This window comes from Lissotriton helveticus, chromosome 9 (assembly GCF_964261635.1).
Source record: "Lissotriton helveticus chromosome 9, aLisHel1.1, whole genome shotgun sequence".
NCBI lineage: Eukaryota > Metazoa > Chordata > Amphibia > Caudata > Salamandridae > Lissotriton > Lissotriton helveticus.
This window is the reverse complement of record NC_136070.1, coordinates 697,195,076-697,221,098: the sequence shown is the minus strand read 5'-3', so window position 1 is coordinate 697,221,098 and position 26,023 is coordinate 697,195,076. Positions and strand designations below refer to the sequence as shown.

General features: G+C 43.0%; 1 protein-coding gene across 4 annotated transcripts in view; it reads right to left on the bottom strand.

The window, feature by feature from the left end:
• Positions 1–302: 302 nt before the first annotated feature.
• Positions 303–26,023, bottom strand: part of LOC144781800 (maestro heat-like repeat-containing protein family member 2A) — a 91,561-nt gene continuing 65,840 nt past the window's right edge. The window contains exons 14-18 of one of the 4 annotated variants that reach the window (XM_078660803.1): positions 22,255–22,374; positions 21,212–21,310; positions 4,334–4,417; positions 3,603–3,674; positions 365–873 (exon numbers count right to left, since the gene is read on the bottom strand). In XM_078660803.1, coding sequence (XP_078516929.1) covers positions 3,609–3,674; positions 4,334–4,417; positions 21,212–21,310; positions 22,255–22,374 — 369 coding nt within the window. In that variant the 3' untranslated portion in view covers positions 365–873; positions 3,603–3,608. Of the gene's footprint in view, positions 874–3,602; positions 3,675–4,333; positions 4,418–21,211; positions 21,311–22,254; positions 22,375–26,023 lie in introns of all 4 variants that reach the window. The other 3 variants (XM_078660804.1, XM_078660805.1, XM_078660806.1) reach the window with 3 other exon arrangements.

Genomic DNA, 26,023 nt, shown 5'->3' with positions numbered 1-26,023 from the left:
AATGAACAGAATTGTTTTTTTCATATTGTTTCCCTTGCACAGATCTGAGCCAAGTGAACTAATAGACAAAGACCAGTGGGTTTCTGTGTTTCAAACTTTTGAATGTGATTGAAGAAGCATGCTCCATCCAAATCCTAAATTCTGCATAGAAAAACATTGCTGAGAGTGATTTTTCAAGAGTGACGCATTGTGATGCAACATGCCCCACACCTTCTTAGTTTTGAAACTCTGTCTTGAAGGATTATGCCAGTCATGTAGCCAAGAATATATGAGAGTCCTCATTAAAGACAAGAGTGATTTAATTTTTTAAACATTTTTGTTTACTGCCAAGGGCCCTTAAATTAAATTAAATTACATAAAATAATGTACAATGTTCACATTCCGAGAGTTTGCACAGGAGCATTTGCAATACAAACATGTTAAACAGTAAGATTTACATTACAAATAGTAAGCAATTTAAAGTTCACCATGGCTGTACAGTGTCTATTGAACAACTGCTTAATATTGCTCAAGTTATTATGAACTAACATGTCATGGATGATATTGGTGAATGATTTGATGTAGGAGCATCGGACCACAGGGAAGTAGTCCTTCGTTATCATTCGAAGTGATCCTCAGCCATACTCCTGAGATGCGGTTGTCGTCCTTCGCCAAATCACAAAAGTCAAATCTTCATGTTTCTCTATGGCTGGTGTAGCTTTACTGTTCAAGGATTTCTAATGGTTCTCTGGATGTCCTCTGGTGGAATATTGTGTTTCAGCAATGAATGTTTATGAGAAAGGGAGATGGTTAGGGATCCTCAATACATTTTGTCAGTGGTATCAGTCGCAGTGGTCGAATCAAAGGCCAAAGAAATGGTAAGTAGGTTGAAACCTGAAAGTTGAAAAGTACAAGGTCAGATAGGTCAAGTAAGCAATTGCCCATCCTCACAGTCCAGCAAGCAATGGAGGCACCAGGAGCTCATAAAATATATTTTGCTCTGTGTTCAACTTTGGCTTGCAAAGAATTTGAATAACGTTAACCAAGGTGACGGGGGAGTCAGCACTGAAGAGATTGTGACTCTTCAAATACGACAAGAGGTAAGGCAGTTTATGAAAATGTGCTGCCATACAATATTGTACTCCAGCAGGTGCCTCTTGTCTTCTCCAGTGTCACACCCTGTTGTTTTGGAATCATACAGATTATTTTTAACAATGTGAAACAGGCCTGATAAATGTCAATCCTAGGGGTCTATTACGATCTCGGTCGAAACGGAAGCTTTCCGACCGAGATGGTTGGTTTCACTATTGACCCCCTAAATACAATTTCGCTTGTCGGAAATGAAACTGGCCAGTCATTCCAGCTGGCTTCCAACAGGCTCAAGGAGCCCGTCGGCCTGTCGGAGTGTGGCCCGTAATTCATATGGACGCATTTTTATACTGTCCATATTATGATTAGGGTTCCATGATTTCCGCTTTGTCTGATTTTTACAGATAAACACAGACAGAAAACACTGTCTCCCCTGTCTGTATTTATTTTTGAAAGTGGAAAAATACAGATAATTTAGCTTCTTTTGAGTGATTCATCATACTGAGATTAATCACTTTCAGGCCAGTAGCTGTACATAATGACAGCAAGGGGAGCTACAAAACTCAATGATATGTCCTTAAATTACTGCATATCTTAACATGTATATGTGTTATTACACTATTTCTTTAATGTGGGTTTATTATGTTTATATTTTTTACTGTGTAATGTGCTCAAACCTGACAGGCATTTAAGTATGAGTCCACATTTATCTGTTAAATAAATGCAGAAATACACGAGTTATCACCTCATCTATTTAAACAACACAAATTAAATATGGATAAATACCAATAAGCTGGCCAAAAAATAAATATGGACAAATACAGACGGAAATGTTCAAATAATAAATACCATAAAACCGTGAGACCTAATTATGATGCACGGTTTCCGGGGCAGACTTTCCATGCCGGCTTCCGACATGGAAAGCCTGTTGGAAAGCGTGTTTGGGGGCCTCAAGCAGGGCCCCTTCTGTTGCGGCCTCTGGTTGGGGTCCAATGGGGCACGTTGATCCCAGCACTGTGTGGCAGGCACCTTGAGGTGCCTGCCACGTGGTGCAGGGAGGAACACGGCCTCCCATTTCTCTATGGGAGCTTGTGCTACAGCTTATTTATAGCCACAACACATGCTCCCATAGGGAAATGTAAGTATGTGACCGCACCATGTGTGGTTGCATCATAATTAGGCGGTCGGGCTGCCAACTAGAGGTCAGTCGGTCCATGTTTCCATGACAGTGTTGGGCGGACTCAAGGGGGCAGATAAAGATGCTTACTCATGGGCCCCCCCCTTTGCATCTGTACCAAATTTGCAGAATTATTTTGGTCTTCTGTGCAATCACAAAGCATCCATAGAGGAATTACAGCCAAGCTCTTGGTGGCTCTATTCTCACATGATGAATCTCTGAATTGGTAAAGTAGTTCTCTTCTAAAAGGTTTTACACCCAATCTTCCCCAAAATAGAGGTGTTTCTTTTATGATGATGAGTGCTTTGGACACCCCTACCCGAAATCTCTCCTCCTCCAGCAACAATGGGATGTGATCGCTCAGTCTCGCTAGTTCCATTGTTGGTTACATATTTCCCTAGGCTCTTGAAAACCTATGTATTTCGTTCCTTTTCAACCCTCATAACTGTAATGTAATTTAAAACAGTAACCAAAGGCCTTATATTATAAGTGGCTCTGGAATTATGAGACTAAGAAGGGCTGATTGTACTCTTGAACGTCTAGTACAAGAATATCGTGACACAGTAATACTGTGGACAAAATATCGAGGGACAAAATATTAAAGGGTAAATGCACTATGTGACTGTATGCTTATGTGTACCGACCTGATGCGAATAAAGAGATTAAAAAAAAAAAAAAAAAGGGTAAATGCACAAAGGGACATATACATTTGCCATTCTTAACTCCAAATAAATAAAGATATATGTATATGTATTTTGGTACACATATGTTGAATTAGGTACAGAAAATCTTTACATACTTACCTTTTGATATTTTGTCTCTTGATTTTTTTATCAATGATATTAGTGTCCCACAATATTGTTATTCATGAGATACATAGGAACGCCAAATTATGGAACACAGTGCAAATTATGCTGCATAATGTAGTACATTCTGTGACAATACTATTTTGCTGTTTTATAAAATATTAATGCTGTTCTCGCAAAATGTTTTGCCTCTCTAGTACCAGTATAACACATGGGTGATAAATTCAGGTGAGTAGTTAACGTTTGCCACAGAGCAACACCATGTGTAATTTTTGATTCTTCTAAACTAGCAAAACATTTATTTGTAAAAGAACTGTAAACTATGTAGCATAGGGTGGATTGTTTGGCAAGTATAGTAAACCCATTATTGTATGGAAGAAGTGCCTGGAGACCCTCACGGGTGACAAGCAGCTCTCTACAAATCCACCCTACATTTACATTACATTCCAGTGACCCCCATCGATAAGTGATGGTTTGTTGTGTGATCCTTTTAGTCTGATAGTACTCACACTCTCACTCACATTGACAGGAAAACAGCATCAAAATCTTACCTCACCCTACTTAGAAAGTATGAACTCGCACAACCGGAGAGTGCTTTTCATCATTTTGATCATGTCGTCAAGCTGGTAGATAGAGAGAATGGAAACAAGAAGGCTATTTAGACATGACAACATGTATAACAGTTGACTTATTTTTTTCAAAAAACGCAAATTGTGGGCATTGCCAGTAAATGGTTGACCCCAAGGAATAGGAGCTTTGTTCTCCATTGATTAAAGCCAAGGCCAGCCAAATTCTTTGTCTAGTCTAGAAGTGAGGATAGAAAAAGCTAAATTTGCTCCTATTGTGAAAGGGAATTTTTAGCCTATAGATCCTTGCTCGCCCACAAATTGGATCAACCCCAGTGAATTTTGTTTCGCAGAAGAGGTTAGTCTAGTAGTCAGAAGGGTAATTGTTTTAACTAATCTCTTTTTCCTTCAGGAGATAAATTCCACCTCTGTACATTTAAACTGTGCTCTAAAACCAGCTTTGAAGTTAAGAAATCAGCTCTAGCTCTCTAAGGGTACCAGTGGATGAGAGACGGATTGAGTTGCTACACCATTCACTCCTTGTTAATAACGTAAAGAATTCCTTGTGTTTCTGAGAATGGAGTATAGTTTCCATGGGAAGTTATTTGTGTGATATCATGTGGATGTACTTTGTTTGTGAAGATGGTATGGAAGAAACAGAATTTGAGAGAGAAGGCACATGAACATGATGGTATTGTATTTTAAAGAAAACTCACTTGTTTCTCAGGTGAAAAGTTGGGGATGTGGAAGTCATCCCTGTATTCTGTTGGCGGTACTTCTTCAAGCAGATTGTCTGGATCCTGAAAATTTCATAAAAAAGATCAGCATTACCAAGACCGTTGTAAACAAATGTAGACTGTCATGAGTCTTGGAGATGAAAGTCATGAAAGGCTCCACACCTCAAGCAAATAAAAAACATATGTACAAGAAACAGCATACTATGTTCACTCTCATTTTGGCATTTCACATCCTTAGCACCTTGTACTCATCACCTAAAAGCAGAACATATGTGTGAGTGAAATATTGCTTTTGTGAGTAATGGATCAAAGATGTAGTAACAGTGAATAATAGTGATTTGGCAGTGTATACGTGTGCTGCTACCATAAGTGCTCACTCTGCTCTTTACCTAAGAAATCTTGTATGGCTCTTTCTAAACAATACAGTTTCTACCTTATCTGATAAATACCATCCTGGCTCCCAAAGGGCTCGCCTACCATTGACAGATCACTCACCTCCACTACATTGTAAAGAAATCAAGAAAGAAATTACTGGGGGCGTGGCCAAGCAGCCTCAGATGGTAGCCGCATTTTGAGCGAGCTACATGCCAGCTCCTAGAACCTTGCTGAATCCGAACCTTAGGTGACCTATTTTCAGTTGCAGGCACCAGTGCAGTGGTCCTATAATCACCCCCTTTGGCCCACCCGAACCTACCCAGGGAGCCCTGGATGAGAGAGCCAATTTCTGCAATCGACGGCCTGGGTGTGCATGCAGCCTACCTGTAGATGGGCCTGCCAGAGGCAAACACCACCTGGAGCTGTGAACCCACAGTTTCAAACCGACTCCTGGAGCGTGAGAGGGGGAGAAGACAGGCGCGTGGCTGAGGTGTGGCACATTGCTGCTTTCACTTCCAGGTGGTGGCCCGTAACAATGTAACGGGCACCTTAGAGTGGAGGAGATGGACTGGTCACCACACGTGGATAGGACTGAAACTGCAGCCTGGTTGAGCCAACTATGGGGCAACCTTTTCTTGGATGCAAACATCCATGTGGTGCCCGCTACACTTGTCCCCTTTGGCCAACCTAAGCCCATGTAGGGAGTCGGGATGAGAGAAACTTATGAGGCAAACAACGACCTGCCGGGAGATGGACATGCCGCCAACAGACACAACCTGGAGCTGCAATCTCACTGCAGCGACTTACCTCTACCTCTGCATTGACTCTTGACTCGCAAGGGAGAGGATACAGCCACATGGGAGGGGAGTGGTAGGGACCACCTTTCATTTTAAGCACCGCCATGGGCTTGTGACAGCCCAGCTGATTTGGTGGCCCAGAGTAGAAAAGAGGGGGTGGGCAACATGAGAGAAATTCCCCACAGAATACTTCAGAACCTGCATCATGGATTGTGAGCTATCCTCCTACTTCATTCTGGAAAGGGCGCACAGGTCACTGGCCATAAGGCCACAGCCAGGGAGACCGCCTAGAGTCATTACCATCAGTATACTGTACCTTATGGACAGACTATATCCTGCGGCAGGCACAACAACCTCCATTGCACCAACTCTATGGTTATGCTCTCCCCTGATTACGCAGGTAAAGTGCAGCCCCTTCTTACATCTTTCTTAGAGGTTAAGTGAAAAGTTAGGGTTAAGGACATTCAATATATGCTGATGTACCCTGCCAAACTGAAAGTAATGTATCAGTGGAGAACCATTTTGTTTAAGAGTCCGGAAGAGCTCTGGGACTGAGCGGCGGAGAGGAAATAACTGCCCATATCAACTAAGGAACCAATGACAATTTGGGAGGCCGAAGGGGGTCAACCATCCCACTCTAGGAGGAAACTCAGCAGACTGATAGGAGGCCAACTGTGGTCACAACTGGAGGACAGACATAGGACATCCTCCTCAGAGAGCTCTGGTGATCATGGGGGAGGGGCCGCTACTAGTGGATGATGAGATGTTATTCAGTGGTATAGAGTTTGGTCCCTTCCCTTCCTTTCTTCCATGTAGAGCTACAAGTTTATTCTCATTCGCTGACAAAGAAGAGACGCATTGCATCTGTAAAGAGGGGCTGTCTTGGGGCAAATCACTCCCTGCTACACAAGACTATGGTGATTACTTAATTTTGATAGAGTACTATGTTGTATTGTATGTTGTTCCTATTCAGGTTGCTTGTTTTTGGGGCGGCAGATGCTTCCTCTTTAGAAGTGTTGATTAGAGGGTTGTTGGGGGAAAAGTTGGGTACTTTAGGGTTGAGTTAGGTCACAATACTACGTCTCATGCAAGACACATTGCACAGGCCCTAGTCAAACGGGCTCTTTTTAGGCTCTATTTATTTACAGCACTATTAGAAAGTAGACATTGCACTTACTGCTTTTTGTGCGTGACAGCCCGTCTCTAATATACGTCTGGGGTGGGTGACAGCTACACTTTGTGCATTCAAGCAAGACCGCCACAACACATAAAGGATAGATGGATCTGAGTACCCATCTAAATATATCTGCATTCTGATGGCCTTGCTTGGGCGGGGTGGAAGGGAGGGTCTAACACGTCACTTGAATAGGCAGTGTCCTGTCCTCACAAAAAGGACAGATTATCCCTGATGGACAGGACTGAGTTGAAAGGAGAACCTATGCACTTCAGAGGGCTGCTTTGAAGTCACACCCTCACATCAAAGGCACTTTTGGGTATAAGTACTGGGTCTTTGACCCCCACCCCGAAAATCAGACACTTATAGATCTTGAACTGAATCTATCAGAAGGACTGTTGTGGTGCTCAAATGACTCATTTTTAGACTGCAAGCTTGAAAGGCCTGCTTCTATCTTGCGTTGCCCTGCTATCTGCTGCTCTCGGACTCTGCTGAAGGAGAGCTTGGCTCTGCCTTACCGCCAAGTGATCTCCAGGTGCTTTTGGCTTACCCCTGCTCCTGTGCCTGAACTTACTGGAAGTGGTTCGGTTAGAGGCTACACGCAGGTATCGAACGGGTGCCAGGCGTTGCGGGCGGTGTGCCGCTTTCGCCTCCACCCCCCTCCCGAGACCTATGGGGAGTGGATCTTTTATTTTTCAAACTATACAGGTTCCTCTGATTATGAAGTAATTTTCCCACAACTTGTTGGTTTGTTCATTTTGCATCTTTTTTACACTGATTTAACTTTCACGTCCTCTGGTCAGGGTGGGCCTTAGCGTGCCCATACCGCCGAGGTACACTCCCCATGGTCCTGACGAATGCCCAGTAAATCACACATCAAGGGCAGAAACATGTTTTCCCCACTTTAAGTAGAAATAGCCAAACAATTAACTTGGTAGTTTCCTAAACACATTGCTTTTAATATGTCAGATTGGCCACAGAATAAAGTTTTTATGTGAGACACAATCTGGACATTTTTAAACCCTTTTCACATTTACATAATCTTCACAACTAACCATCTCCGCAGTAATCCTGGCGTTGTAGCACACCGGGGAGGCATTTGGCTTCTCCCGGTGGGCCGGATGATGAAGCATGTCACCAACCAGGGTGGTGAGTGAGGGCTTCCTATACAAATCTAATAAGACTTGCATACTCATCTTCTCTCCTTTTGTGCTTCTATACATTTATTGATTTACACTCTTTCGTTGTTTGAAGCTTACTGGAAGTGGCCCAGATACTTGCAACATGGAATTTGGTGCATCTCCTGTCTGTGTATAATAGAACCGGCGATCAACACTGTTGCTGGAGTTTAATTGCCACATCACATTTGAACCAGCACTTTGCCTCTAGAGATTAATGCATCGGACAGCGCATCTCCGCCACTGCAGCTTGGTGAGATCGAGGCATCCCCTCGACTGTGTGGCAGAATCTGGTGAGGCACATCACTCAACACCTCTCGACTCAAGCACCCATCTTCTGAACTGACACATCGCCATCACTACGTGGAACAGATCGACTCATCTCACTGTATGTGACCAGGAAAGGTACTTTGATCACTTGGTCCTGCATGGGTCCTGTAGCTGGCCTGCCCTTCCACGCGGTCAGCCTGAACGTTGACTTTGACCCGGTCCAACATGATGTAAAGTAACGTTTTTAATGCTACTTGCTTCTAAGCGCTTCACTGCATGTATTCCTTTAACATTAAATATCTCAACTTCTATACATTGGATTTTTGTCATTTTGGTCTTGTTTTGTTTATAATAGTGTTAGTATTTCTAAACCTGTATGGAGTCTTTTTGTGGGGTATTCTTTCTGTTGCTGTGTGTTTGTGTGTTGCACAAACACTTTACACGTTGCCTCTTTATATAAGCCTCACTGCTCTGTGCCAAGCTACCAGAGGGTGAACACAGGTTATCTTTTAGTGTGTATCTAGCTTACCCTGACTAGGATTACCGCTTCTGCTTGGACAGGCTGCAATCTTTTGCCAACCAGAAACCCAATTTCTAACACATGAGACCCATAGGAAAGCTGGGACAGGAATATGACCCCGTTGACACGCAAAATTAAGGGAAATATGGTGAGATAGATCTCCCCCCAATCATGATGGAGTATAGAGCCAGTCAAGTCAAGAATAACTTTATTTCAGCTCAGAGAACCATGAAAAGATTTACAAATTAATATGATTAGAATACAATACATACACAATTCATCATAAAAAGGTAAAATCTCTGTACAGATTTTACTCCTAAAGCTATCTGATCGCAATGGAGTCTCTTATGTAGTTAGCTACTGCAATACAGATTTCAGCCGTAGCCAAAGACAGTAAGAAGTTAAAACCATCAATACGAGCAAGAGTGAGTATTTCTTAGTAATGGGAGCAGAAATCTAGTTCTCTCTGATTTATACAATGTGCAAAATAAACAAAGTCCATAGTTCTTTAAACTGAGACATTATCACATGGGCAGAGCATAACCTTGTTTGATCACCCTCCTTGGCGAGGAAATGCCGGCAACAAAGTGCACAGTGCATAAACAGAACCTTGTTAGATAAAATCAGAACTGGAACTTAGTAGAAATAAATGGATAACATTGTGCAGGGGCAGGAAGCAAACAGGGGACTCCAATATTGTCATGTTGGTAACTAATAAGCCTATTGCCCCTGGAACAGTATGCCTCCTTGAAAACTCCTTTGGCATTTAGGGGAATTCCTTCAGGGTTTTCAATAAAGTATTCCAGACCAATCTCATGGTAAATCTTCTCCAAATATTAAAACCATGGAACCTTGAAAACATTGTCTGATTTTTGGGAATCTTTAATAACATCACATGAACATATTAAATCCTCAGAGGTCCCTATCTTGGCCTATAGAAGAAAAGGGGCACTGCCTATACGGTCTTCCATAAATTCTAGTTAAGTTTTGTATGGCAAAAGAGGTAGGAACACTTTTTGGGAGCATCAGTAATCTTTTCATGAATTTATTTTCGATTCCTACAAACTGTTGGTTTTTAGCGTAGCCCCAAACCCCAGCTCCATACCTGGCAATAGAGAGAGATTTGGCTATAAAGGGTAATTAGTTCCTTCACAGGCTTATGCCCCAATGTATGGTTTAAATCTTTCATTAATTTTCAAACAGGAAAAAGGACTAGACCCCCAGCTCCCTAGGGACAATGCAATCAAGACAAAAAATTGTCCCCAATTTAGAAGCAAAACGGAATAGTGCATCCGTCACCCTACTTGTCTGCTGTGCTCTTATGGTTAAAAGAGGTTCCCATCTCAACAGTTTGCTAAAAAGATTGCCCAAGTATGAGAAGTTACTGACCTTTTCTGTGTAATGTGCTAAAACCTGACAGGCATCTAAGTATGTGTTTTTTCCCTTTACTGCCATATCTTACTATGACTGTGGTACCGGAGTGACGACTGGGGAGTAGGGTTACTAACGCTTTTTCCACACCCATAACTTCCAACATAGCCGATAATGTATCTCGGTTGACCCCGTCAAAAACACCTGATAGATCCATGAAGGCCAGATGGATAGAACTCTTCAAGGACCTTCTGTGCTTATTAATGATTAAAGATGAATTAAGATATTGTTCAGTTGTACCCCGCCCTCCCCTAAAACCATATTGAGTATTGGACAGAATCCAATTTTCTGATGCCCAATCTTTCAAGCGTGCAAGGAGGACTCTGCCCAAAACCTTATCTGTGGCATCTATCAACTAAATGGGCCTTTGGCATGCCAGGTCACGTTGTGCACCTTTCTTTAAAGATTGAGACAACTGTTGCTTACTTCCATGATGAGGTTGTATAGCCCTCTTCAAAATGGTGGCATTGCCACAGCTGTTGTATGTTTTGCCACACTACATCCAGAAAATCCTTACCCATTGGTTTACAACCCTACAGTTCAACATCAATAGCTACAAGTAGGGAGGACCGGTGCCATGAATCTCTCATAAGGAGTGCATTCAATCCTTTGTGATGGCGGACTAGGGGCAGTAGACATCAGACTATAATACTGGGTAGCTCAGCTCAGCTGCTGGCGGTTAATGACTGGATCTTTGGGGACCGGGGGGACCCAGCCACGAAACTTAAGCAGACTCCCTTTACCGGGTAAGCACCAGGGTTTTGGCTGCATGGGGAGTTTCTCCTGCCCACTATTCCAGCCATTTTAGCCGTTCCAGCCATTCCATTGATTAACTGGAGGTTGCCTACTAGGAAGAAGCTGTTGTGCATGGGTACATGCCCAACGGAAACGGTAGGGCTGCAGGGCACTGAGATAAGTTTGGGATCTGTAAATAGGGAGACCTCTGGCAGACATACCATATGATGTTCTACGACCAACTTGAAGCTAAAGAGGATTTACAGAGATCCCAGTTGTTTATTTACCTACTGTGCGGACATGCACTGGTTAGGCACACGGGCCACATAACAGCGCTCACAAGAGTACAGTCCATTAGAAATCTGACTCATGATGTTGGCTATTGGTAGGAAAGGCAGATCTTGCTTATACAGAATTCTGGTGCTAAATGTCCCAGACTGGCTAAACAAATTGCAGGAAAGATATGAGTCAGCCCTTGGATGATGACATATGGATTAAGGCAAACAATGGCAGCCGAAAATGGGTAATATTGCCTCACCTGAGATTAGACCAGGTTAAAGAATATATTAAACCCCTGAGAGGCTATGAAGGATGGGGAGGGATAGCTGCCCTGAATATTTTCGTTATGGACAGGCCAGAAGCTCCTTCATGCATGTGGTATGGAAATGCCAGGTGATTCAGGTGTATTGGATCCTGCTATACCCTAACCTACAAAGGGTATGGTGATTTCTGATAGAACACAATCCCACGTTGGCTATCATGGAAGTATTTCTGGGATGGGATGGGTAAGGGGACAAAAACTGATGATTGGGACCGGTTGTGTTTTTGCTAAATGTCACAAAGCAGGCCAATGGAGATGCAGGCCCCCCACAATCTCAAAGTAGCCAAGAGGGATGGTATAACTGCTCTGTAGCTGCGGAAGCAGTGTACAGATCCAGAGGGTAACCAGAAAAGTATGATAGAATCTGGGGACAGTGGAAAGTACAGCACAAAACACCCAGAGCTGGCCACCCATAGGAAGTTCTTGGTGGAAAGTGCACAGTTGTCCATGGCACATATCCATCTATAGTGAACCGGATTGGTAGCAGTAGACTTAACTGACGTCTACTTCATGGTATTCCAGAACTAAATGGGATGTTGTGCAAGGGGGGCATGGGATGGAGTGCTATTCAGTGATACAGTAGTGTGATCTTAAATGTGTTGAAAACTCAATAAAAAGAATTTTCAAAAAATAAAGAAATTACTATCCAGCTACAGGAAAACTCAACAAGAATTTCCTCTTGCGCAATAACTGCTCTTGAACCAGGGTGAAATTGCAGCAATGAAACTCAACCAATCTGTTCACTTCGCTGTCAAAGCTGACCCTGCAGTTGCGCCAGCTGGACTTTTCCCCAACTTTTAATATTATTGACTGAAGTCCTACAACCTATCATGGGATTTTCAGGCTGTCAGAAATCCCTCAATACGGTGAGCTGTATGGCTACAAGGTCAGTGGAGTACATGCTTCCACTGCCCAGCCCAAATGGAGTTCATTATTTGATGGGCTGGCCCATCTATCAACACTCCAATATTTCTGAAGTTCAGATTATACAAATATCTATGCAAACATACATGCAATACCAGTGTAAAGTGTTAGAGTAACTAGCTAGAGCTGGGACTGCTGTTGTGACTGACATATTCTAAGACACCTTTCTTCCCCCTTTTTTGGTGCTGTTGCATTTCTCTAAACTATTCATCTAATCTGAGCCTTTCATTGTCTCGCTTTTGTTAGCCACTGATCATCTTAATCACCATTGTCATACCCCCAGCCAATGAGCAGAGACCTTCACATATATTAGCTTGCATGATTTTACAATAGGTCTCGAATTTGCACGGGTTAAAACTATAGACGTAAATGACAATGTCTTTTACATATGTTTTTTGGTTTGGAGTGTAGTGGATGTATGTGGTGTCCAGTGGAATTATGTTGGTTGTATTCAAGTTGTTAGTTTTGAAATTGTGTGGGGTGGAAGTGTGTGGTGTATTTGCGTAGTGGAATTGTGGTGCATTGTGAATAGATAGGGGTGAGAGCTGCACAAAATAGATAGAAATGGATGATAGAGAGGGATAGGTAGTTTGTGCAGGAAATTGTGATTGAATTTGAGATAGAAGAGCAGAAAGAGTATGTGAGAAAGATGGGGAGAGCAGGCCACAGATGCATAAAAGGGAGCACATGTGTATGCGGAAAACACCTGAAGAATAAGAGGAGAGTGTGGGTTTGAGGGACAGAAATTTGAGATAGAGGAGCAGAAAGTGTATGTGAGAAAGAAGGGGAGAGGAGGTCATAGATGCATAAAGTGGGGGCACATATGTATGCAGGAAAGTAAAACACTTAAAGAATAAGAGGAGAGTGTGGATATTAGGGACAGAAATTTGTGAAAAGGCATGGTATGGAAACAGTGCTTAAGAACTCAAGTGAACCGTATGAGAGAGACGGGAAGAGTGCATGAGAGAGAGAGAGAGAGAGCAGTGAGAGAAAGTAAGAAAGAGAGAGATAGAGGTACAAGTAGAAGGGGCACCAATAATAGGGGGGGAGGCGAGAGGTGGACCAGTGAAGAGCCTGAGGAGGTACAGGAAGGTAGCGGATGTGAGCAGGCAGTATAGAGAGAAGACAGGGAGCGTGAGGGAGGGATGGGAGAGATCAGCGGTATTGTAAGATGAGAGGGGGTACTGGGAGTCTGAGGGAGAGATGAGAGAGGCAGTGGGTGTGTAGGGAAGTGATGACAGGGTTGATGATAGTGCAAGGGAGTGAGTGATGTGTTAGATTGGAATTGTTTGTTGTGGAATTGTATGGCATGGTGTGAAGCTGTGTAGAGGAAATATGTGGCATGGTGTGCTCTGGAATATGTGGATATAACTGAAGAGTGATGATGGTGGCAGCAAATGGGAAGCCCATGGGCAGGCTAAAGCCCATCCAGTAGATGCAGCATGTCTCGGTTTGAGACAGCCCATATGCTCCGTCTAGAGCTGAGGCCTAAAAAACATGACTTCATCCAGCTGCGTGGTTTGCCATCAGAGAGATACCAAATAGCGCTGCAATGCTTTGCCTGTACAAGCGCATATGTGTTCTCTTCCGTGTTCTCAGAGTGAGACAGAGAGCAAGATTGAATGAGCAAGCAGACATTGTAGTTTATGAATTGGTGGTAGCAGCATTCCCGACAAACAAAATGGCTGTGTGTGTTTTGACCACGGTGTGGGGGCAGTTGACAGATTTGTAGATGCAGAAAATATGGGTGTCACTAAATGTTCAATATGTCATCCTGCCCTTGGAAGAATGCCGACGAAGGTAATCCTAGAAAAATCACATGTACATGCAATTACGGTATAATCAATATAATAACAGAAACATATGTAACAGGTTTCATTGGATCAGATAATGAGTGTAAAATGACTTTGACAGTTACCAAAATGTTTATTGTGTAGTACCTTACAGTTTGCCACTCATTTCCATACACATACTAACCGTTTGACCTACATTTACTTTCTGAGAAAAATAGGCAATGTTCATGTTTTATTGACCAGGCAGTGCACAGAGTGGGAGGCCACTTCAGTGCGGGCCACACTTTGCAGGAAAAGGCCCTACCTGCAGAGCCCAGGTGGGTGGTGGAAAGGGACAATTAAATGCTCACACTTTCTATTCCACTGCAGTGTGAGGGGTGCAAGGCCACAGGAGGTAGAATCATAGAATAATGAACAAGACTAGCCTCAAAAGAATTGAAACAAAGATTCCAGCAACTTGCGGCAGCCCCGGCTGCCAGGGCGTGTTATACAAATTTCCAATATGATACGACTAATGCTGAATTACCATAAACATAAAAGTCTACCACAGTTGGCAGCTCATCATGCTCAGAAAGAAAAAAAATTTAATGTACCAAGTTACTGTTTGTAGCATGCTTCATTAAATAAACCCTGGCCTACGACGAAAGGCCTATGCAGGGCTTCAAGTGGTAGGAAAAAACTGGTGGGTTCCTGAAAGGGGCGTGGCAAGAAGATTACGGATGTGGCTTAAAACATGTAAGCTAATAATATGTGCTTCTGTATAGTGTGCCTCCCCACTAGTATTTTGGAGCTGCTGTCATTGCACCCAGATATATAATACAGCAAGTTACATGGCTGATACAACAAGCCCAGGTTGTCAGCTTTGTCAATGGTGTGTATTTCCATTGGCTATATCTGAGGGTGAACATTTCCATGCCCTTTTTAAATAATTTGTTTCCTTTTAAGTCTTTTCTCTCTCAATGGGGGCTGGTTATCAAAGGGAGGATTTGAAAAGGTTAGTTTAAATAGGCCATCTTCTGTTTTTCCTGAGTTTAACGCAGGATATCCAAGTAAAGCCCTTGCCTTTCTCTCAAAACTTTTTTTCCTGCACAACTTATTTTTAACAACCCTGGTGTTTAACAAAATATATGCTTCAATACCTCGATTACACACTCAAAGTTTTTCTTCCTGCAGAACAGTTGTCATGTAAAAATATATGGTTTACATGTAAAGCCCTTTAGTGCGCTAGGGCCAAGTTTACACTATATAAACTGCCAGAAAAAAAAGAAAGAAAAAAGCATTATGTGACCTTGGTGTGGCCTGGCTAGTCATATGTCCTTTTGTGCAACAACAGCATGTAAGCATAATCGTTGCCTTAATTGCAGAAGTATGCAAGCACATGAAGGGCAGAAACCTTCCCTAGTAGAGGACAATGACAGTTAATGTCATTTGTAGTGAACACTGTAATAATGTACTCTGCATTATATTGCTGTTCTGCAGAGTATGTTGCAATGGTAAAAGACCCATGCTTCCCTGTAGCAAGGAACTTCCCTTAAGCAGCGGGATCAGAGCAGACATTCAGACAAAATGGAGGTTTCTGCCTGGAGGGTGCGGGCAAAAATGGAGACCCCGTTAAAGACCCGTCCCAGCATTTGCTTTTTAGAACTGCTGGTGCACCAGCAAGACCCAGCCCACTTAAAGCCCTCGGCCTATGTGATATCTATTTGTGCCTGGGTTGTTAAAAACATTATCTGCAAGACGTGCGGCAATGCTATGAAACTACAAAAATGCAGTTACATGAGCTATAAATGAAAACATACATTATTATTATTATTATTATGGTGTTCAGGCTGTTAAACATGAACATGTGAGTCAGAAGGAGGAGAGCAGAAAGAAAGTATATGAGTAAACTGAATGTTTCTGCTGGGTGAGAACGAAACCTGCAGAGAAGACTGGAGCCCTATGCAGCGTGTACCCCATGTTTTCACATCTTGCTTGGTCCCATCTAAGATCTTACTGCCAGGTCCTATAGGCAGGCTTGCTTCCAATGTGATCTGACTGAGCGCTCCTATTTGATTTTCACAACTTAGATGCGGTGTTTTAGCCAACACAGCATTGGGCATTGTCAGAATTATGCTCTCACTACAGAAAAACAGCTTTTTACACGACAGGCATTGTGCTGTTGAAATTCCAATTTCTTTGCGTTACCCCTTAGATCACAGCTTTCCAATCTGTGTGGCGCGACACGTTAGTGTGTCGCAACCCACACGTAGGTGTGTCGCGAGCTGCAGAGAGGAGCCTCGTGGACAGGAGCTCTAGTAAGTATTGACCCCCCCCCCCACCCCACCTCCGGGAGTGCTGCTCACGGCCCTGAGCGTGTGACCTTGCTGGGACATTTTGGGGCACTTTTAAATTGCTAAATCTTCTGTTTGCTGGCTCCTCTCCGACGGGGAGCCAGACAGCATGAATACAAGGACGTGCACGCAGAAGGCAGAACCCAGGGCTTCTCGGTTATATTTATTATTGGTGTACTTTAATTTCCCCCACGCTCACTGAAACTTCAACTCGCAGCTATGAGTTAAAAGTGGCGAAAACAAGAAGCAAGTAGCAAAACCTTATAATAACCTAAGACAGTAGCCAATACGTCAAACAATATTTAAACTTCATGTTCATTATTTAAAAGGCTCATGGGGAACCTACTGCGATAAACTGAACGGAAAAAGCTCTCTCCTATTAAAAACAAATTCATTGAACAGCACTGGCTTTACTCATCTGTGCCTCAATGTTGAGTTTCCGCACTGACACCCAAAAGTACGGTTCCTCCTAACCCTGCAACTACTCATTTCTTTCTGCATGCAGTTGAAAATCCACCTCCTTGATGTTATCCAGAAGTGAATTCTAGAGCACGGGTACAATTAATGAAAATAAATCTGTTAGTACCAGATTGGAGCTGGGGTGGCTAAGCAATCTAAAAGGGCATGCCTGTGGCTGAAGTATTTGTTTTTTATTTAAATGTAAGTGCCTTTCTATCTATCAGACGTGTTTGATAAGGTATCAGAAATTGTGCAGAAGAAAAAATGTCATCAGGTTTGTCACATAAAAATAAGATTGTGTCAGAGAATTATTAGTGGAGGGATTTAAACAGCAGATTAGCAGACTTGTGTGGCAGATAGTAATGTTGTTATCCAAGGGTTGTGAGGGAAAGGGGTCAGCTGATTCTATGTTTAAGACTGGATTTTATCTTGGGTCCAAGAGAGGTCTTGGGGTAACGCACAGTGCACAGATTTCAACTCTAAGAGCAAATGCCAGACACTAAATGTTGCTGGCTGGACGTGATCGATGACTTAGAGGTGGAAGATGATGGATGTAGCTCCTGTATTCTGAACCAGCTGTTTATTCACGAGGTCAGAGAAGAGGCCAATGTCAAGGTAGCTGGTATAGTCACTCTCAGAAAAAGCAATGGCTCATATCAGAAAAAACAGGTGATAAGCATAATTATTTCAGCATGCCTAGGGTGGTAGCCATCCCCCACTTAGTGATCGCGACGTGTGGGGTTGTGTGTGTGGAGTTGTGTGGGGGTGTGGGGTTGTGTGGGGGTGTGGGGTTGTGTGAGGTTGTGTGGGTGTGTGTGTGGGGTTGTGTGTGTTTGGGGGTGTGTGGGGTTGTGTGTGGGGTTGTGTGGGCGGTGTGGGGTTGTGTGTGTGTTTGTGTGGGTTGTGTGTGTGAGGGGCTGTGTGGGTGTGTGTGTGTGGGGCTGTGTGAGTTGTGTGTGTGTGTGGGGGGGGCTGTGGATGGGTGTGTGTGTGGGTGGGGGTGTGTGTGTGGCAGTATGCAAGTGACATCACGGTGCATGGCATCGCATGAAGTTACATCACAGCTTGTGACATCACAGGTGGCATTGCAGGAAGTGGCATCACAACTCATGAGCTTACAGGAAGTGAGATCAGAGATTAAGACCTCACATATGTTAAGCAGGTCTATCATGAGTACATTTGAGCGCATTACAATATTTAACAAATTGATTTTTGCATTGGGGTTGTGCCAAAAAGTTTGACACAAGCCAGACACAAAATCTGGGCCTCAATTAAGCAGTTAAGGGCCTATTTACATGTCCCTTGTGCCGCCAGTGCATCAATTTAACCATGCGAAAAAGTGAAATACCGATGGTGCAAGGTGCTTGTGCATGAGCGCTTTATTTTTTAAAACCCTACCACAAAGAAATTGACAATAAGGAGAAATCAGGCAGTAATCTGTTCTGCTTAATTGGTGGCATAGTCTGGGTTTTAAAATATATCATGGGGTTAAGGCACATCTTTCCAAACTGTGGTGCAGGTTGCTTGCACAAACCTAACCTTGCTTACACTCAGTTTTGCCAGTCAGTGGCTTTGTTAGACCAGATTAACAATTGCTTTATTAACCTTCCTGCTTTCTCAAATGTGCTTGGAAATGCACCATTTGCCCAATACTTTTTCAAAAATTTCTCTGGGGAACCCCATGGGTGGTTCGGGCTTGCTCGTTGCGCACACGCCCGTTACCGTGTCACTCAAAATTTTTTCATAAAAAGGTGTGTCACCAACATAAAAAGTTTGGAAAGCTGTGCCTTAGATCAATGAAGCAGCGGCCATAAAGGGGCACCTGCTGAACAACGGAAACTCCACAAACGGAAAACAAACCTGAGCCAATAATGTGTTGAGATAAAAGCACAAGATAACAATAAAAAAACAAGCATTTCCAAGATCAACGAGAGAGTGCGCCTGTAACCACCGTGCACAGTAGTTCTAAACTATGGAAAAAGTATTCCCAAAATGAGTACCTAAAATGGCCACTGTGTCAACACATAAGTAATTGGCTGGTGCTTTCAGGGGGGGTTCAATACAGGAAGAGGCATGATGTCTTCATGCCACGGACAAATGGAGTGACGATTGGGGCAGCTAAAGGGAAGCCTATGGGCAGGCTGGTTAGAGCAGCGCACACGCGCTGTCTAGAGGAAAGACCTATGAAGTAACCACTTTTGTAAGTTAAGAGCTTTGCCAGAAAGCAGATCTTTAACCTGTCGGAAAAAGTAATTTCATCCATCTAGTGACGACTTCATGCAGCTTCTGGGCACTGCTAAACTTCAAACGAAAACCTAAATTTCAGATATTGATCCATCACACTTAATATCATTTATAAACTTATACAGCTTATTTTTATTTCATTTAACCCCTTCCATGCTCATGACGAGCTCAGCTCGTCATGCAGTACACTGGTCGTGTGCTTATGACGAGCTGAGCTCGTCATGAACAATGGATTTACAGATCATTCAGCACAGGAGGAAAATCTCCTGTAGCATTGAAGGTGTTAAAGGGTGCAGCTCATAGGTTTCATGCCTTAATAAACACATTTTTTGTCATAGCTATTGCCGCATTTATTGGAGTTCAGCTTCCACTTGCCCTGGTACGCAATGTACTGTGAAATAAGTGAGGGATGTGTAATGGCTGTTGGTTATGATAACGTTTAAACACAATTCTTTTTCTGTGCTAGACAATTGTGGTGGCGCAGGCAACATAAATTATTCACTCAAAGTTGAATTATGGTGTCAAAGAACTTTTGGGCAGCACTACCTCATGCACCTGTCTGCTCAAAAGACACTTGTCCCCTGCCAGTGGTATTTAGGTTAAAATTTAGAAATTAAATATTGAGGAAAAAAATACAAAAAGAAAAGTCAGAAACTGATATTTCAAATGTTAATGCTGTATAAGTATCTGAAAATGATTTTATAGGATTTTATTCTTGTTGTAAGGTACACAAATCCAAAATCCTATGCCTAACCATAATGCTATCACTATCACTTGCCTATTACTAATATGTACTATAACCGAAACCCAAACCCCCTAACACTAGGAGGATAATATACCCACCACTTTTCATAGACCTGAACCTAGTTCATTCCAGCAAAGTATGCTGAACAAAATTCTTTACCCTAACCCTGTATCATGCCCATACTTCATCTCTAGCCATAAAGTTATCTCTAAGACTAACATTAAACAAGAACTGTTCCGTAACTGGCACAATATACGCAACCTGAAGTCAATCTCTATCCTTTATGCTTACATTAACTCTACACCTAACTTTAATGTGTACCATTACCCTTACGCTAACTCTTATTCACACACACACAACCTCAAAGGCGGCAGGAACGCCACAAAGAAAATGCCCTGCAAAACCAATGATCCAGTGAATATTGCCTTACCCGGCTGCCTTAATCAACCCTGGCCTCAGTGTCACCCAGCCCCCAAATACAATGATCCTCCCTCGCCTTGTCCTAGGCATAGGGGATATGTGTGGTTCTCTGCCCCTACAACGCAATCACACTGCCTTACCCATGTGTCAGGGTGGGTTGTTCACGTTGGCCTCATGAAGGCCCATCCTCAGACAGGAGAGGTAGTCCTGTAACACAACACACCAGTGCTGGTGCCGGTTGCCTCCTGGCCCTGGCCAGTCACCATTTCAGTAGGAGTTTAGAACACAGGAAGTTGTGTGCTATAGAATATGGACTCAGCCTCATACCATTCCTCAATGTAACTGTATTCTGAAGATACAGAGCCCAGCCTTTACCCAGGCCTGTTGTTTGATATCGAGTACCACTCCCCCCTTGAGTCCAGGGCCTGGTCTTAGACCCGGTCTTGTATTGAACACCCACATCCATAAATGTAAGTTGTCTTGGAGGGTGGCATTTCCGTTGGTGCTCTATTACTTCTGAAGTCATGAGTAACTCAAAGGAGAAAGTAAAGGTTGAATGACTTGTTTTTATGGTAAATTTAAGAGATTGTTGCATTTGGTATCATAAGCCCCTTCAAAATAAATTTTCTAAACAAATTTCTAAATTTCTTCAACAAATGTTATATACACATGAGGAATGGAAGCTGCACTGGCCATTTATTTGATACAGTTTTGTTTTCGGAATTACATCTTTAGACATATTTTAGCTTTTCTTTCTCGTAACCTTTTATCTAATTGTAAAATACATTTATTAAATGTGAACCGTCGCTGCTGAGGAACGTTTAAAATATGAGACAGAAAGAGATGCATGGTTCTTACCAGCTCAATATCAGAAAGACAACCCTTGTACGCTTCAAGTACCTGCCGGCATGCGAAAGGATGAACCTTGGCACATGTTTGGAAACCAATTACTATGCCCTGCAAATAGGGAAAGACAACTCACAGCCTCAGGGGGACAATAGACATTAACCAAACACAGACATTTAGTACAAGAGATTTCATATTAGAAAGAAAGGATAAAGCTGGTTCTTGATTTCACATTCAGTGTTTACAGCTGGTATTGGTGAATGATTGTCAACTAGTAAAGCAAATATATTCAGTGGCCTGAAAGCATGATTTAAGGATACCTTTATACAGCTATGCTGGAGGGCCTTTACCATGCTACTTAAAAAGCATCTTTGGACAATAAGATGAGAGTTTCGTCACTATTTGTTTTCTGTCACTTTGTTCTCTCTGGTGTTTCACATAAAGGAACTGCAAGGACAGTTCAATACACAAGCCTTCTTTACAACAAAGGAGTGCGATTTCTTTAGAAGCGGTGCTTATCCTTTTTTCCTCATGTCTACTGTTGTCTATTTTGAAGGCCTTTCTGAGAGAGTCATTTCAAAGCCTTCACATAGCTTTATGTCTTTCACCACTTTATCTGCAACATTGATTAAACTTGATTTATCATGTTCAAACACTGGCTTCTATCAAGAGAGATCACCTAAAGAGGCTCCTAACTATCCCTGATGAAATGCATTATTAGTCACCTGAAAAAAGGAGCTCTACATTTAGTTTCTGCTAACTTAGTCCTCATCTACTCTGTAGAGGGGTTTCACTCTACTATAATTTGGCTATGCACGGAGTACAAAATCACACTTTTGGGTGAGAGGAAGTACTGAGTGAGGAATGTTTCACCGGTCATCAATAATTTACCATCAAGCTCTATGAATGAAGTTACAAACCTACACAATGTACATCCAGATGCTCCACAGCCCATATGACTACCTTCTCAACTTGTTTTTGCAGTGGTCGTACAGGGTGAAATACCCTAGGGAAATAAATCTATGATAATTGTAAGAAATGCACTTGATACTTACTGCATGGTAAGGCGTAGTGATGAACCTAGTAGATTCGAACATGCTTCGAAGGAAGGGTAAAATCAGTGCAGTATCATCACAGCTGGCCATGCACTTACCAAGGCACTGGAAAATAAAACCCTAATATGGGAGTGAATTAAAGACAGTCTGAGTGAAGAATAAACAGCATCTCCTGCTCACTATATGAAAGTCTTACTTATATTGGAGTATTCATCTTTGATTCACTCTACACACATATTTGTCTCTCACTTTCAAATAACACTTAATAAGTTGAGTGAAATGTTTGTTATCTTATGTATAGTATAGTTATATTTTCTGGATATTGTAGAGATTTGTATATGGCCTTAATATGACTCAAAACAAGGAAGTGAGGGGTAATGTGAGCCAATGAAGGTCCAGTACCAAGGCTCTGAAAGTGCTAATGCAGAAACCAGTGGAAATACTGCTCCTTTCAGAAAACAAAGTAGAAAGAAAGGCGGACAAAGAAAGGGGAATCCTAAGGATTTTTTCTTGGTGCCTTCACAAATCCATGAGCATGTAAAGTCTCATCATCAAGGGTGTTCTTCATAGGGCTGGCAATGCAATGCCCTATGGGCCCTACGAAGGGTCGCTTTAGCAGAGATCTTTTTATTTTTGCCATCTGATGAAAGTGCCAGTGTGAGGGCGTTTTGAATGTGTGAGGTTGAGTGAATGTGTATAGTGAAATGAAGAGAGGCTAAAAAGAGGTATTCAACTGGACTTTAAACTGATGGTTTCCTTGGCAGGTTTAAAAAAAACATAATTTGGTACGGGCGACTACAGGGAGTAATGTATCCAAGTAGCCTAAATCTGTGAATGTGGTCAGGTCAACGTGTTTCTTGCCTGTTGGCCCAAAAAGTATCTGTACCACTTCTTCAGGACCTAAAAAAGGGAGAGCTAACCCTACCCCACATCTAAGATGTGATATAAAGTGCAGGTAATCCCCTAAAAAAAAATACCTTTGTTCAAAAAGTTAAAAATTGATCGTCCAACTTAGAAAAAAAATGAGAAATTGAAGAAAACACACAGTAAACAAATGTTTCGCATGTATGGGCCAATGTGTCTCCAGGATCGCTTTTCCGGGATACTGTATGTGCATGCTATTGTTATGGCTGATCAGTCGCCACAATGTGAAGGAAGTAAAAAACACACTAGTACATGCAATATAACAGAACAGGCAAGTGGACATACAGGCAACAGACAACATAAAACCAATCTGTGTTGCTGTTACACAGTGTATCACAAGTTGTCCTCAGGAGTGAGTGAAGGGTCTTACCCTTTGGATCAGTGACCCATAGGTCAAATGCAGAGTGTAGCACTCAGCTGCTAACTGTGGAAAGAACAATGATAGTCAGCATAAAGAAACAGCAAGTCAAGGGGACCCAAATTGCCTTGGGGTGAGAAAAAAAGAAAAACTGAGTTTTCAAGAGATGCAACCATACTCATGTGGTTTCTGTGCAGAGAGCACAGGAGACCTACCATCCTCTGTTCATCTGGATTGAGACTGATCAGGGGAGAAGACCCATCTTTTAAGGTGCAGGTAATTGTAGTGATTGTCCTTGGGTGGGGTGCATGCGACCGTGGGAAGGAGTGTTGACGCACTGGGCCCCTTGAGATTCCAGAGCCATGATTCGCTTTTAAGTGTACCCAGAAACTGAAGGACCTCCTGGTAAACACCAGACCTCATATTCAACAGTCCCACATGCAGAACACCTTGTGGGCCTTACCACCTGTCACAGGGCACTATCCCTGTGGGTCCTACGGGGTATGCCCACTGACTAAACATTCCTAAGAGGTCAGGTTGGGTCCCCAATTTGCCTGGAAACAGAAAAGTCACAGTAACTGCAGTACAAAAAACTGTGTTTACCTGATCACCTGCCTTTGTGGCCTTCATTACGCGGGAATGACCACGGGCACTATCGAACCAAGAATAATGGAGCACTGGAGCAACATATGCTGCAGACACAGCACTACAAAAATGTGCCATCACTTTTCCAACTCCAACCTCTCTCCAGATGACCTCCGGCAGATCATTTGGGAAGCTATTAATTCATGGAGCCCTTTAAACCTTTTCAGAATGGAGCAAGGGTGGATTTTATGCCTCTCCACCAACAGCAAAGGTTTGAAAGATAAAATCCTCTAGTGCGAGGTGTAATTCAGTCCCATGTGAAATCAGATACTCTCTTACTTTGGAAGAGGTGTGGCGCCGCGGCCAGGGCGACTGACGCTGGAATCTGGGGACCACGGTTCGATCCCCGGCTCCGGCGGCAGGTCAGCCCAGCACCATGTGACTCTGGGCAATAGCTCGCTTAATCTTCCCGACGGCCCCCCAGCGCCTAGAGACCCTTACGGGTGATTGTGCGCTTTACAAATGTGGACTTTACTTTACTTTACTTTACTTTACTATGGCTGGATTGACATTTTCTTCATACATGGGACCTGATATACCATATCACCATTGACACCATGTCACATATGGAATGCCCGGCTATGGAGTCCCAGACACCACACTAAGCAGTGCTTATGATAAGCATTTTGCGACTTGGCATTGGTCTCTTCTTCAGTAACACAAATGATTCTGTTGATACCAATGAGGTGGTACCCTCCAATAAGAAACCATGTAACTGTCTTAGTCTACTGTTTGAGATGAACAAGTTACTTTCCTTCGGTAACGCTTTTTCTGGTGGATACAGTATCTGCCTGTGGATTCCTCACCTTGTGAATATCCCCCTGAGTCAGCAACGTTCGGAAAATTCTTTGTAGCTCGCCGGCGTGGACGACGTCACAGGAACGCACGACATCGCGCGCGGCTGCGCTGACGTCACCGACTCCATAATAGGCCTACGCTGGCGTGATGACATCAGTTCCGCCTTTTTTTCCGTGCCTTCGAGGCACACGGACGGACCAACAACAATAGATATATACACAGTATACACAGTACAAACTAGTCAAGTTAACACACATAGTGTGAATATAACATAGTAAATCATGTACAAGAACACACTTCCTTTGAGGATAACATGTATACATTAAAAAAACATTACCAGAAATTTAGGTACAGAAGAGTGGACAACGGGGAGGCGGGTGGGCATGTGAGGAATCCACAGGCAGATACTGTATCCACCAGAAAAAGCGTTACCGAAGGTAAGTAATTTGTTCTTCTGATGGATACATCTGCCAGTGGATTCCTCACCTTGTGAGTAGATTCCCACAGCAGTCCCCACTCCTGGAGGAGGGTGTCTACTCCTCTATACCAGAAAGTCCTGAAGGACAGAACGCGCAAAGTGGCCGTCCCTCCTCACTTCGGTATCCAAGCAGTAATGCTTCGCGAAAGTGTGGAGGGAGGCCCAAGTTGCCTCTCTACAAATGTCCTCTATAGGAACACCCCTAGACAAAGCAAATGTTGATGACTTAGCTCTAGTAGAATGAGCTCTTATACCCTCTGGAGGTTCCTTACCAGCCAGGGCGTAGCAGATCTTGATGCATAGAATAATCCATCTCGAAAGTGTGCGCTTGTGCACAGCTCTTCCTTTTCTACTGCCAGCAAATCCAACAAACAACTGGTCATCCACTCGATAGTCCTTTGTCTTATCAAGATAAAAGCTCACCGCACTCTTAGGGTCAAGACGGTGAAGCCGTTCCTTCTCCTTGGAAGGGTGAGGGGGAGGATAGAAGGTAGGAAGGGTAATAGACTGTCCTAGATGGAAGGGAGTTACCACCTTAGGCAGAAAAGCAGCCCTGGTCCTAAGAC